Source organism: Artemia sp. Qi Xiang Cuo, chromosome 2 (genome assembly GCF_049724085.1).
Source record: "Artemia sp. Qi Xiang Cuo chromosome 2, ASM4972408v1, whole genome shotgun sequence".
Taxonomy (NCBI): domain Eukaryota; kingdom Metazoa; phylum Arthropoda; class Branchiopoda; order Anostraca; family Artemiidae; genus Artemia; species Artemia sp. Qi Xiang Cuo.
In genome coordinates, this window is record NC_142795.1 from 6636684 (window position 1) to 6653217 (window position 16534).

The window sequence follows — 16534 nt, forward strand, 5'->3', positions numbered from 1 at the left end:
CTACACAGACCAAACTAATGCTTCGATATTTACCACACTCACTTTTATCACCTTTCTTATAGAGTGGCTTAATTAAGGTTTTCTTAAAATCGTTTCCCTTTTTCAAAAATCATATTCATAATCTTCAGTAACTTATTTCTAACCTCAGAGCCACCACATTTAAAAAACTCATTTACCACCCTATCAGCACCTGGAGCCTTATTATCTTGAATCCTTTTAGTACCATTGCTAATTCTTCCTCACAAAACAAATCTTCTTTCACATCCAAGGTATCACAAACTTTTTTATTTTCCTCTATATCTTTTCCTGCAACTCGGTTAAGCAAACTCTCAAAATGTTTGGCCCATCTCTCTTTAGTTTTTTCCTTGTCGCTAATTGCGGCCCCGTTCCTATCTTTAACTGGACCAAGTCTGGATTGACTATTCCCTCTCAATTTGTTAACATGCTAGTAAAATATTTCACTATTATGCCTTCTAGCTGTATCTTTCAGATCCTCGGCAATTTTATCCATGGCCTCCAGTTCACACATAACTAGTTCATATTTTAATGCTTTCTTCGCTTTATTTACAATCCTTTTATTTTCATATAATCTATTACTCAGATAATTCTTGTACAAGTCCTTTCTCCTTTCTGTTTAAGATAAAGCTTTTTCACTTTATATTCTTAGCTGCAGTTCTAGCTTTCTTCCCTAGTACACCTTCAGCAACTTCACAAATTATTTTTCTAAAATTATTCCAACCATCTTCCACATTATCAAATTTTAAACTCTAAAATTTAGTATTCAGACTGTTCCTGGAAAGTTTCTCTCATTTTCTGATCCTGAAGTCTACTAACATCATAACTTCCCGGGAGGTAGTTACCCTTCCGATATTTCAGCTTTAAATTAACCCTTGACACTACTAGATGGTGATCTTTACTTTTAACATCAATAACGGCACTCCTATATACCCTAGTATCTTGTATTGATCCTGCCAGTCTTAATCATTAAGGTTTGCTGTCTTACCATCGCGTGAATACCATGTTAACTTATGAGCCATTTTATGACCAAACACCGTATTGGTTATAACTAGATTGTTATACCTACAAAAATGCAAAAGTCTGTATCCATTACTGTTTTCTTTTCTACACCAAAATTACCAAGACTATGACACCATCTATCTCTGTTTCTACCAACCTATGCGCTAAAATTTCCCAGTAATAACATCATATTTCTACCTGGGACCCTGTCTATTTGCTCCTGTAACTGAAAGTAAAATTCATTTGAGTCAATAATATCTGCGTCAGTCGGTTCTATAAGGGCGTATACTACTATAACTTATACCCTGAGCTTTTTAGTCCTAAAATGAGCAATTAGCTTTCTCTCATTAATACCATCCCAGCCTAAACAAGACTTTGCAGCTTCCTTATTTATCATGAGCCCTACTCCCTGTCTAACTACCCCATCCTTCCTGCCTGAGTTAATAAATTCTATATCACCTAATTTCATGCTCCCTACCCCTGGGATATGAGTTTCTGAAACTCCTAATAAATCCAGTTCGAATCGTCTGAATTCGTCAGTCAAAACGTCGATACGATAGTCATTTTTTAACGTCGTAACATTCCAAGTTCCAATTTTCATGTTCTTTAAATCACTGAAATTATTTTCGCCTCAGGAAAAGCAATCATCCCGGTGCAGGACGGGGATCACATATCTTAAGTCTATACCGAAGTGCTTAAGCCGGCTTAGAACCGGACAGCAAGAAGTCCCTGGGACCTCCATGAATGGAGGCTTTGTGCAATCCTGGGCCCATCTTGGTCACAACATGGTTTTCAGCACTTGGCGATGCTCCTCTATCAAAAGGAGTCAAAGTCCTGCACACACAACCTCAAACCTATTACCTCCGACTCATTATATATTCATGCCTACAAATATTATGCGACTACGGGGAGGCAGGTCATAGTAAATAAATTAGGTAGAAAGAGGTTTTTTAGCCCGAAAACGCCCATCAAAACAAACCAATCTCAGTAGAATTGTCCATTAGTCAGAATCCCGTGCGAATGCTGTGTTGTTTACTAGGCTATAATTCCCTCGAGGGGCGCCACTCCTCAAGTGAGAATAGTGTTGACCGCAAGGTCCCCAGTCTTGCAGGTATCCCAAAAAGGTCGAGGCAGCCCTTTGCAGAGGCCGTTGTCCATAGATCTGGATCTTACCCCCTGCCGCAGTTGTCCTCCTATAGAGGATCCTCCCGCGATGGTGTTCTGCACCACCATGCAATTTAACCCGTTACTGGGAGAAGGTTTGTAACTCATGGGACTTGTGGACAAACCAGTGAGCCCTTTTGAGTGTATATTTGAGGGGCCTTCTTCCTCCTCCACCTGTATATATGGCTCCAGGCGAATTTGCCCTAGGTCCTATTATGAACTCCCAGGGGCAAGGTCTCCCTTTGGACCGCGCCTCCTGTGGAGTTACTCTATATATCTATAGGGCGTTCCCCTCTTGCCCTCTGGGGACACGCTGAATGGCGTGGGGGAGGCCAGGAACATAAAAAATGGAATTAATTAAAAATATTATGTTTCCTTTGAACATGGAAAATGATATAGTCTGATATATATATATATATATATATATATATATATATATATATATATATATATATATATATATATAGTAGTAGATGTAGATAGATAGATAGATAGATAGATAGATGATGTGTGTGTGTACGTGTCTGCATGAGCACCTGTGAGTGTGTGTGTGTGTGTGTGTGTGAGTGTGAGAGAGTGAGAGAGAGAGAGACAGAGATAGAGATATTGAGTGTGAGAGTGTGTGTGTGTGTGTGTGTGTGTGTGTGTGAGAGAGAGAGAGATAGAGTTAGTGAGACTCTGTCTGTTACAGTGTTTGATAGAGAGAGAGAGAGAGAGAGAGAGAGAGAGAGAGAGAGAGAGAGAGAGAGAGAGAGAGAGAGACTTATGTCGATGGAGGGGGTTAAGGACTCACCAAAACAAACAAATAGCAAGTGTATTATACACCAATTCTAAAATATAGAAAGGAAACATATGAAGCTTCAAATTATGGCCAGGGGTAGTCTACTAGTATTCGTCTTCTTCCCCTGCGTGATTACCTGTTGTAATTGCACTCAAAACATCATAATTGCAAAGGAAAATAATTTTTTGTTTTCTTTTACATTTTGCTAGTTGCTACAAGAACTAACTCGAGTCAAACCTACTTTAAAATAAAGTACAACCCGGAGTGTTTACAGGTTGTCAAAACTGGATAATAAAAGAAACTTGTGATTTTTTTTCTCTATCTGATCGTTCTACACATGCTACACCTTCCTTAGGGTGGCAGTCCTTAACTGATTCAGAAAGTGTGTCGCCTTCTTCAGTTGAATAGAATAGAAAACATGAGATGAAGATAATTGCATTTGCACGAAAAAAAATCATATTAATAATAATAATAATAATTTTTTTATAACCCACTTTTATACATAACAAGCGGAGTAAAGTACACTAAAAAGGCATGTCTTGTTAAATTATTACTAAGCAATTCAAACGATTGGATAATGTCGGTAGCACCATACTTCTCAACCATACGTGTATTACGATATGAAGTGGGAAGGTACAGTCAGAAATATTAAGAACAATTAGGTTCTTAAGTACCAAAATATAAATAAACCTGCTCAGACTTATCCAATGTTCCTCGAAAAAGGTTCCTGACATCCAGGCCCTTACTTCACTTATAGAATGGTAGGACTGAAAACCAAATTTTCATTGTGATTTTTCTTTTCTGTTGTTGTTTTTGTATTTTTGCCACTTTTCGTATAATCATATGATTTGTCGACTCCGTAATCTGAATTCGGACCTTTGTGGGCTTGTGATAGTGATTTGTTTGAAATAAATATCTATCTTATCTCAAAGGACGATTTGAATTACAGAGAACCAAAATTTCACTCCCACTTAATTTTACTTCACCTCCTAGGGTTAGTAAATAGGACGAACATTTCTAAAGAAACAGATAAACCAAGCAGTAATTCATGTCCAATGAAATATTGTTCGTCTTCTTTTAATTTAGGAGGGCATAACTAGGTATGTATGCAAAGTTTTAATTCAGAGTAAGAGATTAAACTTTAAAGATGAACACAATAAACAAAAATGCAAATTATATTCAAATATATGATATTTTGGGGAAATCAATAAAATCCTGAAACTTAGGGGGGGGGGGGTCACACCCTTTATCCATGAACATGCTGAGGAAGTTCAAATTATTTTCCATTGTGATTTATTTTACAACTCTTGAATTTGTTCATATCAGAAAAAAATTGGAATATTATTTTCCTATACATTTGCAAAATCCTTGAACTTAAATCAACTGTTGCTAGGTGTATAGAAAAATTAATATAATTTCCACCTAAATCAAGACAAATCATAGCACTGTATGATGTTTTTTAAGACAACATTGTGTGAACTTGAATGAAAATGATGATAGAAAAAAAAAACAAGCAAATAACAAATAAATGTTTCAAGCTAGTATGAACATTAGATCTACTCCAGTCTTCAACTGACAGGCCTCTGATAAATCTTCCACTATTAATTTCAATAGTCCCAAACTAATTATGAACAAAATTTGCCATTGCCATTATACGTATATAATTGGATTTAATTTACTTTTCAAAACAGTTGATATATTTCTTAGTATGTTTTATATTACTTTATTTTACAGTCTACATTTTAAGAAAATTTAGATCATTCTACAATGAACATGTTCCCTTACCACAACCTGCATTATTTTATTTCCGACTAAACGATTTCAGTATGAATCACGAGGCAAATGGTATAAATTAGAAAAACAAAAAAGTAGGCCAAATGTATGATAGAAAAAATTCATACATTTCTTTTCATACAAATCCCTCCCCTTCTCTGTGTACATACTTGACTTGTCAAGTATTTCTTTTTTCATCTTAATACAATCTTCTGGACTGGTGAAGTTAATCTCCATTTTTTTACGATAACTTCTTTTCTTCTTGTTGTAATACTGAGGAACGCCCTCAGAGGCAAGATAAAATAAATCCAGTACCCTTTCTCATTTTCATTGGTAATAGTCATCTTAGTCCTTTTTTTCAGCCCATTATTTATAAATCAGATTACTAGCAACAACAACAAAAAAAGTTTGAGGTTTTAACAGAAAAATTGCCAGAAAAGTGTCGTGTTTTCCAAAAAGTTGCAAATTTGTTTTTTCTTTTTAGTTTTGTTTTTGTTTTTATTTTTTATTTTAGAGGGGTAAAGCTCTGAATCTTTTTCTTGTGGCTTTGTAATAAATAATCATTTGTACATAACTACATTTTTCGCTAGGGTCTATTTAACTCATTAATTATTGATTGATAAAATGATTTTTGATTTGTACAAGTTTTCATATGTCTGAATTTGTGTGCACATTTGATTCAAAACTATTAATTATTCATTAAATCTCGTATCAAACAGTTCGTGGTAACGAACTGTAAGTGAGGAGCGGTAACCGAAACTCTAAAAAACGGAATTTTGATACCAATAGATACATCAGAAGAATCAGATTTTTATGCTGATTTCAAATATATAAGTTTCATCAAGTTTAGTCTTATCCATCAAAGTTACGCACCTGAGAAAATTTGCCTTATTTTCGAAAAAAGGGTGAAACAACCCCTAAAAGAACTCTAATGAAAGAAGTCTAATGAAAATCACACCATCAGATTCAGCGTATCAGAGAACCCTATTATAGAGGTTTCAAGCTCCTATCTGCAAAACTGTGGAATATTGTATTTTTTGCCAGAAGAAAATCACGGATGCGTGTTTATTTTTTTTGTATTATTATTTTTATTTATTTGTTTGTTTTTATTTCCCCAGGGGTGATCGTATCGATCCAGTAGTCCTAAAATATTGTGAGAGGGCTCATTCGAACGGAAATTAAAAGTTCTAGTGCCCTTTTTAAGTGACCAAAACAAATTGTAGGGCAACTTGGTCCGCTCCCACGCTCATTTTTTTCCCAAAGTCACCCAATCAAAATTTTTGAGATAGCCATTTTTTTCAGCATAGTCGAAAATCTAATTAACATGTCTTTGAAGATGACTTAATCCCCCACAGTTCCCGGGGGAAGGGCTGCAAGTTATAAACTTTGCCCATTGTTTACATATAGTATTGGTTATTGGGAAGTATGCAGGTGTTTTCAGGAGGAATTTTTTTCTTGTGGGGGGTCGGGGTCGGAGTAGGGGTAACGGGAGGATCTTTCCTTGGGGGAAGGAACATTTCCATGAAGGGGGCGCCAGATTTCCCAGCATTATTTAAAAAAACGATCAGTAATTAAATAAAGAAACAAGTTTTTTTCAACTAAAAATGAGGAGCAACATTAAAAACGAACAGAAATTATTATGTATATGAGAGGGTTTATCCCTAGTCAATACCTCGCTCTTTACGCTAAAGTTTTTTAGTACTTCAAATGAGCTATCTATTCTAATTAACCGGCCTTTGTGATTGAGGGGTTTGTGATTCGAACTTTAGCGTAAAGAGCAAGGTATTGACTAGGGAGCGAACTCCCTAATATACGTAATAAAAACATACGAATATAGAAATTCGTTACGTAAGTTAATTAGTAAGTTAGATCAGAACAAAATTTCGAGAAAGCCAATTAGCCAAAAAAAGGAAAATTAATATGCAAATTTCGTTTTAATTATTCATGACGGTGAGCCAAAATCAAAGCTGAATAAATTCAAAAATTTTCAGAAATTAATTAAAAAAAAACAAGTTGTTTTAACTGAACGTAAGGAGTGACATTAAAACTTAAAAATAATTGAAGTTATTCCGTATCTGAATGGGCCTCTCTCCTTCTTAACTCCTCGCTCTTTACGCTAAATTTTGAATCTGTCTTAAAACTTTACTTTTTAAAACAATAAAAAACTTTAGCGTAAAGAGCGAGGCGTTGAGAAGCCCCTTTCATATACAGAATAATTTCGTTCGTTTTAAGTTTTAATGTCACTCCTTACTTTCAGTTAAAAAAACTTGTTTTTTTCTAGTTAATTACTCACAAGAATCCGTCGAATCCCTAGAACAGTTGAGCATAAAAAGCTTATCAGGGAGTAACTAGACATTGGAATGTCCCAGATTAAGATAAAAGGAGAAAATAAAAGATGACGGAATCTTTGGAAATTTCAATTGGTGGTCTAAAGAGAATGTCTAAAGGGAGTGGAGGGATGAGTGTTCACCAGAGTGAAACTCCTCAGCGGCTTAATGCTAGAATGGATTGATAGCCGTAGCATTAATATCAGTATTTATTCAGCTACAAAGAAAATCTTTTGAAAATCCTAATCTAAGGAGATACAACTTGAGACAACACTACATCTCTGAACAATAATTCCCCGAAAAAATTAAGATGGGTACTTACCTACAGGTCTTTTTTCTAAGATATTTTCTTAGCTGGTTTATGTCAAAATTATCTGGTCCATCTTGAGATACTTGAGAAAATGCCCTTAAGGACCCAGTTAATCTCGGCTGCAGCATATCTCTTTGTGACCTAAAAACAAAGCAAGGTTGTGTGCTGAGTCAATAAATGCAATTTTCTTTCTTGCAATGGAAGCTTTCACTTATCAAATTAAAAAAAACAAGCTTTTCAACTGTAAGTAAAAAGCAACGTAACACTTAAAATGAACAGAAATTGTTACGTATATGAGGGGATTGCCCCCTCCTCAACACCTCGCTCTTTGCGCTAAGGTTTGACTTTTTGCCCCGATTCTTTAAGAACGACTCCTGAAGCACAGGAACAGGTTAATTAGAATAATAAACGTTTTTAAAAGTTCTAAAAGGACTTTAGCGTAAAGAGCGAGGTATTGAGAAGGGAGCATCCCCCGTCATACACGTTAAAGTTTCTGTTCGTTTTAATTTTTGACGTTGCTTCCTACTTTCAGTTGAAAACACGTGTTTTGTTTTTTTATTTAATTTCTGATTATTTTCAAGCAATGCCAGGAAATCTGGCTCCCTCTCCATGGAGAATTCCTCCCCCACGAAAAATCCCTCCATGGAAAGTTTTCCACGTAAAATACCCCCCAAAAAGGGAAAATCCCCCCCCCCAGACAATTCCATTCTAGCTAAAAATCCCCCCGGAATATTTCTTGCAGATGATTCCGGATGAATATTTTTTCTTAGCCTACTTTCATCTGAAAAAGACTTTAATACCTGATTGTTTTCAAAACCACGCCAGAAATCCCCCCCCCCACCCGTGGAAAATTCTTCCCGTAAATATCCCACTTCTCCAATCCTCTAGTAGAAAGTTGCTCCCACAGAAAATTCCTTCTGGAGAATTTAGCCAATGGAAAACTCCCCCGTGGAAAATCCCCCCCCTAAGGAAATATACTCTTAACAATTCCAACCCGGTCAAAATTTCCCCCAGACAATTCCCCTTAACATCTCCACATGTAAAACTGAGTCAACAAATAGAAAATAAGACAAATAAAAAATAATTTCGAATATAAATTCTGGCAAATTACCCCACTATAAAATTTCCCTTGGAAAGTTTACACCCCGGAAACTTCCTTTCCCACAGAAAATTATCTTCGTAGAAAATCTCCCAAGCAGAAAATTACCTTCCCCCCCCCCCAGAAAAATGTCAGTATACTTTCCAATTACAAAGTCTTTACTAAACAATGTGCAAACATCATGAATTACAGACCTTTCCCCAGGGCTTGTGGGGGGTCATTTTATCCTCAAAAGCATAGTTACTGGACCTTTCAACTATGCTGGACAAAATGGTTATCTCAAAATTTTAATCGGACGAATTTGAGGAAAAAGGGGTGAGAGGGGGCTAGTCTTTTTGGTCACTTAAAAAGGGCACTAGAACTTTCAATTTCCGTTCAAATGAGCCCTTTCCCCGATATTCTAGGACTATTTGTTCGATGCAATCATCCCAGGGGAAAACATCTGAAAAAAACACGCATCTGTGATCTTTCTTCTGGCAAAAATTCAAAATTCCACATCTGTGCAGATGGGAGCTGGAAACTTCTACAATGGAGTTCTCCGATACGATGAATCTGATAGTGTTATTTTCATTAAGATTTCTTGGCTTTTAGGGCGTGTTTCCCGCCTTTCCAAAAATCAGTCATATTTTCTCAGACTCGTAGCTTTTGATGTTTAACCCTAAACTTAATGAATCTTATATATTTGTAATCAGCATGTCAATCCAATTCTATTGATATATGTACTGATATTAAAATTTCGTTTTTTAGAGTTTCGGTTACTATTGAGCCGCGTTGCTCCTTACTTACAGTTCGTTACCACGAACTGTTTGATAGACAGTTATATACATATCTTGGAAAATTATGCCTGGAAGACAAGAGAGTCATCATTCCCTCTCTTCCCCTCTCTTTTTGTAGCTGCTGGTTTGACACAAAAAAGGTTAAAGAAGTAAGCAACTGATTTATTTTGAACCATCTAGAAAAGGACAAATATACATATATATATATATATATATATATATATATATATATATATATATATATATATATATATATATATATATAAAAAAAAAAAAAAAAAAAAAAAAATATATATATATATATATATATATATATATATATATATATATATATATATATATATATATATATATATATATATATATATATATATATATATATATATATATATATACCATAGATATATAATAAAACCATAGAACTTCTGCATTTAATTACTTCCTTTCATTTACTTACCTTTTGTATTTATTCCTCATCAACAGTTGGTTTATAATACAATTTTGGGAAAAAAAAAATCGCAATCTTGTTTACATGGTCTAGGCTAAGCCTCGCCTTCAGGCGTGGGGTCTGGGATGAAATTTTCACAGTAGCATTACTACAAAATTTATATCTGGAAAGACATATTTATTAGATTTTCGACAATGCTGAACAAAATGGCTATCTCAACATTTTGATTGGGTGACTTCGGAAAAAAAATTAGCGTCGGAGGGGGCCAAGTTGCCCTCCGATTTTTTTGGTCATTTAAAAAGGGCACTAGAACTTTTAATTTCCGTTCAGATTAGTCCTCTCACGGTATTCTAGGACTACTGGATCGATACAATCACCCCTGGGAAAAACAAATAAAATAAACACGCATCAGTGATTTCTTCTGGCAAAAAATACAAAATTCCACATTTTTTTCAAATAGGAGCTTGAAACTTCTATAGTAGGGTTTTCTAATACGCTGAATATGATGGTGTGATTTTCATTAAAGTTCTAGGACTTTTAGGGGCTGTTTCCCTTTTTTCGAAAATAAGACAAATTTTCTCGGGCGCGTAACTTGTGATGGGTAAGACTAAACTTAACGAAACTTATATATTTGAAATCAGCATAAAAATATGATTCTATTGATGTATCTATTGGTATCAAAATTACGGTTTTTAGAGTTTTGGTTACTATTGAGCCGGGTCGCTCCTTACTTACAGTTCGTTGCAACGAACTGTTTGATTATTCTACTTTTTTTATTGTATTATAATTATTTTTCTTATTTTATTATAATAGTAGGAAATACAAACGTGTTTTTATTCACTTTTTTTGTCAGGCATTTTTAACCAAAAACTTGAAAATAAATGCTATATTAGACCACATGGCTGAATAATATGACATTATTTTGATAGAAGTAAATAATGTCATGTTTAGCGCCACTAAACATGACATTATTGACCGCTAAACAGCGGTCTTTGAGCTAAGCGTACTTTAAGATTATTATTTGGAATTTTTCATAGTTATTTGAAAAGCTGCGTGTGGCGCTGCTGCCCTATGTTAGATTCTTATTAATCCTTTCATGTTTTTAGCAATGAAATGCAAAGAAGCTATTAATCGATAGAACTTTGAACTACATTGAACAAAATGGCTATCTCAAAATTTTTATTGGATGTGTGGGGGGGAATTGTGGGCGTGGGGGGGGCTAGTTGTCCTCCAATCACTTTCAACTATTAAAAAGGGCACTAGCCCTTTAAATTTCCAATCGAATCAGCGTTTTTTGAAGTTTCTACGACAATGCCTTCTTTAAAAAACCTTATATGCCCCAAGGGTATAACTTAAAACCCTTGCCCTGAGGGCTGTGGGGGAGTGTCCTCCTCGAAAACATATTTTCTATCCGGAAATTAACTACACTGAACAAAATGGCTATCTCAAAATTTTGATTGGATGTGTTTGGGGAAATGGTGGGCATGAGAGGGGTGTTAGTCACCTTCCAATCACTTTCAACTATTAAAAAGGGCACACGCCACTCCAATTCTCAATTGAATGAGCGCTTTTCGAAGTTTCTACGACAACTTCTTTGATACGAAGTGCCTTGCTCTAAAGGAAAAAAATAATAAATAATACATTGTGCCAACATCGTTCTTATATGCCCCCAGGGCATAACTTAAAACCCTTGACCTGAGGGTTGTGGGGGAGTGTCCTTCTCTGTACTTAGTCCCCGTTTCTTGTCTCGTTCTCGAGTGTCCCCGTTCTTTACTTAGGCAGAACGATCGTACTGCCTATGATTTATACAACAACTTTCTATATAAACCTTATATGCCCCCAGGGCATAACTTACAACCCTTGCACTGACGGTTCTGAGGGGGTTATCAACCTAAAAGACATATTTTTCAGAACGTTCAACTATGTTGAACAAAATGGATATCTCAAAATTTTGATTGGATGTGTTTTGGAAAATGGTGGGCGTGAGAGGGGCGTGAGAGGGGCGTTAGTAGCTATACAATCACTTTCAACTATTAAAAAAGGCACTAACCCTTTCAATTTCCAATCGATTGAGCGCTATTAAAGTTTATACGACAACGATTTCAATAAAAACTGTATATGCCCCAGGGAATAATTTTAAACCCTTGCCCTAAGGGATGTGTGGGGAGGGATTGTCATCCTTAAAGACCTAATTTCTAAAACTTTCAACTACGTTGAATAAAATTGCTATCTAAAAATTATTGATTGGATGTATTTAGGGAAAAGGTGGGCGTGAGAGGGGGTTAGTTACCCTCCAATCACTTTCGACTATTAAAAAGGGTACTATCCCTTTGAATTCCCAATTAAATGAGCCTTTTTTCAAGTTTCTACTACAAAGATCTTAATAAAAACCTCATATGTCCCCAGGACGTAGTCTATAATCCTTGCCCTGAGGGTTGTGGGGAGTTTCTTTCTCAACAATATATTTCGTATCTGGAAATCAACTACCCTGAACAAAATGGGCTATCTCAAAATTTTTATTGGATGTGTTTGTGGGAATGATGGGCGTAAGGGGGGGGGGGCTAGTTGCCCTCCAATCACTTTTGACTATTAAAAAGGGCACTAGATGTCTTAATTACCAATCGAATGAGCTCCTTTTGAAGTTTCTACGACGACCCCTCCCATATGATGTGCCTTGCTCTAAAGGAAAAAAAAGTACATTGTGCCAACATTGTTCTTATTGTTCTTAGTGTTGAACATGTTTTTCTTCTTTTTTTGTTTCATTTTGTACTCCGCTTTTTTTTTCTCCATTTCTCCATTGTAAGCGGGCATAAATAAATATATATATATTGTTCTTATATGCCCTCAGGGCATAAGTTAAAACCCTTGCCCCGAGGGTTATGGGGGAGTGTTTAATGTTAGTCCCCCATGTTTTGTTTTAAGTGATACTTTGTGTGCAGAAATCATTATCTTTTTGTTAAAGCATATGATAGTCAATGACCACTCGCCGTAATTAAATTAAAGTGCACTAGACTGTATAAAATGGATTAGAAACAAATTTGGGCTATATATTTGCACATTAGGGGGAGTGGGGGGGGGGGTAAAGCACAGCATATATTAAATACGTAAAAAAAATACGTGCAAAAAACCCCAAAAAACATGCTATTAGAATGTCATCATGAAAAATAAACTCTAGGTTATGAAAAATAAAAAAAACCCTCTAGTCTTGGTGTCACATCTTAGTTTAAGCAGCGAGGCAATAAGTAGAGGTTTGCCTCCTCATATACGGAAGAACTTCTGTTCGTTTTTAGTCTCAATGTAGCTCCTCACTTATTGTTGAATAAACGAAAAAAAATAATCGTCCCATTATTGGATCTCTGACCTAGGGAAAATCTCAAAAAATTCCTCTGGAATTTGTTTCACCTCTTAGCGTAAACAGCGAGGAATTCAATACCTGTTCTTTCACATGGTATTAGAATGTCATTAAGAAAAACAACCTCTAGCTTATACAGGAACCAGGAAACAACCCTGAAGGTTGTGGGGGAGTGTCCTCCTCAAAAACATATTTTCTATCTGGAAATCAACTACGCTGAACAAAATGGCATTCTCAAAATTTTGATTGGATGTGTTTGGGGAAATGATGGGCGTCGAGGGAGGGGGCTAGTTGTACTCCAATCACATTCGACTATTAAAAAGGGTACTAGCCCTTTAATTTCCAATCGAATGAGCTTTTTTTGAAGTTAAATTAAATTAAAGTGCCAAATTAAATTAAAGTGCTTGATTGAAGTCCCGATTCATCTTTTTTGAAAATAGTCGGTACACCAATAATACAATAATAACAATAAAAACAAAAATAACAAATTTCTTTGTAGCTAGATTGGATGACATACTGATTGGGCATCAATCTAGGGATGAATTGAAATAAGGAGTTAGGAAATAATTTAAACCCTCTTCATCACACAACCCATTGGGTAGAACAAAATTTACCCATTCATCCTTATTTTTTTCCTGTAATCAAATGTATTATTTTTAAATTGATCACTAATATAATACCATGAATAACATAGTGTACATTGAGTTAAAGCTATTTCATAATCAGTGTTTTGATCTAAAGTGATCGGATTACTTGTATAAGACTGTTCAATTTCATTTTTGTTACCACTAATAATAATCAAAACCATTTATTAGAAAAGTATTTTTAATCATAAAATTCATATTCTGAGATAGTTTTTTGTAAATAGTATTAAAGACGTTTTTATTAATTAATTAAAAAAAAACTTTCTGAAAAATAAGTTTTTCAAAGAAAAGTAAAGACCATTTTAAACTTAAGCTCAGCATAGACAAATGCCTGTTAAAATTCAAACTCAAAACGACCAGAAAATACTATTAAAGAATACATAAAATAAAAAACAAATAGAAATCATATAAAAAGTAATAGCAATAAACATACAACAAATAATAATATAAATAAATTAATAGATCTTAAAGCGAGTAATGCTTAGATTGAATATGAAAATCAAGCTTAAAACGAAAACAAATATTTTGCTATTAAAGTATAAATGCAAACTTAAAACGAACAGAAATTAGATAAACAATCAATGCTAGCATACATACAATACACATTGATGTAAATGAATAAATAAATCTTAAAACGAGTTAAACTTAAATTGAATATGCAAATCAAGTTTGAATCGAATTAGAATAACTACAAACATGAATTTGGATATCGCATCACAGCAGAAGCCTAAAACCTACTGCTTCATTGGTTCTTTACTGAAAACAAATCTTTCATTAATTAAGATTTTAGGGAATAAATATCAGCATATGTATATCAAATTGACAATGCACATTTTTTTTCAGTCAACTCATTTGAATTTTTTTTCAGTAAAGTACAAATTATATTCTGGCTTTTAGAAAGCATAGGGGTTTTGAACCCTACTCATATTAATTTATGCTCGTTTTGAGTTTGACTCTAATATTTATTTTAATTTTTGTTCGTTTTGGGTTTCATTTATTTATTGATACTGATTTGGGGTAGTTGTATGCTTGGTAGATTATATGATAGTCCGGACGCCAGGTGTTGAAAGTGTGAATCATATCACGACGGATTGGGGATGCTACGAGAATTAGCCTACCCTCTACCCCCTAAATTGACCATGCTGATTCAAAAATACCAATGCCACTTGCTTGCGAGCGGTGGAGCACTCCGAAACTTGACCTTTTATTATATTTTGGTGTTTCATGCAAGAAAATGCATGTTGCACAAAGTTTGAGGTGCAGTTTTCTGCTCAAATAGAAATGCTTAGAAGCCATAGAAAGTTTTCATAACAAACCAGCACGATTAGTTAGAAAAAATGGCAGAGTTAAAAAAAATGGCAAAACTATATGAGTCTTGAACAGTCTTGGAAAGTATAAACAAAATAAAATTGAATATTAGGTAAACAATGATATTAATTGTTGAAAGATCCATCAGTTCAAGATTTTTTTCACTGTAATTTTTTTTTCGTTTTTAATGCTGTAAGAACTGGAAATTAATAAATTTGTAATGCACGAGTAATTCGTTTTCAGTGAAGCACCAATGACGCAGAGGGCTTGAGGTTTTTACAGTTAAAGAAGGGGGCAGTATCCAAATTTTGTTTGTATTGAAACTATATTTGTCTTGACTAATCTTGAAATAGAACTTACTGAAATTAAACTGAATATTTGATGCATAATGATATTAATTGCTAAAAGCTCATCAGTTCAAAATTTTACTGTAATTATAATATTTATTTTCAATATTAAGTACAAAAGAAAACATTTGTAACATAATTCGCTTTCAGTAAAGGGCCAATAACACGGTTGGTTTTAGGCTTCTACAATGAAGCGATACGCATTCTCTTATTTGTTGTTATTTTTATTCGATCAAAATTTGATTTGTATATGCAATTTAACTTTTACACGCTTTCAGATTTAATTATTCATTTACATTAATATATATTGTACGTTTGTTTGCATTGATTGTTTATTTAATTTCTGTTCGTTTTAAGTTTCATTTATACTTTAATAGCAAAATATTTGTTTTCGTTTTAAGCTTGATTTTCATATTCAATCAAAGCATTACTCGGTTTAAGATCTATTTATTCATTTATATTATTACTTTTTGTATGTTTTATGTTATGGCTTTTTATTGAAGTTCTTTCAATTGCGTAGGCTGTAATCTCTTGCGGTTCCACTTCGACTCGTTTTAAGTCTAAATTTGAGATAGCATTTTTGCCTGCTGATTCTATTTTTAAAATGGCTTTTACTCTTCTTTGACACACTTATTTTTAGGAAAGCTTTTTTTAATTAGTATTTGTTCGTTTTTGATTGCAAAAAGTTTCAAATTTGTATGACAGGGGGGGGGGCTTGCTTAATGTCTTATTATTTTTGACTTTAAAAAATGGATCTAGAACTTTCAGTTTAAATCGAAAGAGGTTTTTTTCAAAGTGTATACGGTTACCTCTTTCATAAAAACCTTATATATGAAGAGAAGACAGCTTGCATAACTCAAGGACATCGATTGGCAACAATGGAATAGATTGAAAAATTGGCTTTAATAAGGGGGTTTAGATTATTTCTTTTGCTGACACAATTGGGTCACGACTGTTTTGAATTCACCTCAATAAGAATTTGTGTGCCAAAGAAATTTTACATCTATCTCAGAGCATGTATTTTAACCTTATAATTGAATAATTATAATAGATTTCCTAGGCGTTCTTCCTATACAAAACCTCTTCCCATAAGTTATAAAAACCCCTTAATAATTTATGCCTCAGGGCATAACTTACAACACCTACCCCCGAGCCCTGGCGGGCTGTGTCGACACTGGAGTTTTTTGT

At 34.4% G+C, this 16534-nt stretch overlaps 1 protein-coding gene across 2 annotated transcripts in view; it reads right to left on the minus strand.

Moving 5' to 3' along the window:
• Positions 1 to 16534, minus strand: part of obe (activating signal cointegrator 1 complex subunit obelus) — a 196930-nt gene that overhangs the window by 166365 nt on the left and 14031 nt on the right. For both annotated transcript variants that reach the window (XM_089098912.1, XM_089098905.1), the window contains exon 2: positions 7385 to 7513. In XM_089098912.1, coding sequence (XP_088955038.1) covers positions 7385 to 7500 — 116 coding nt within the window. In that variant the 5' untranslated portion in view covers positions 7501 to 7513. The remainder of the gene's footprint in view (positions 1 to 7384; positions 7514 to 16534) is intronic.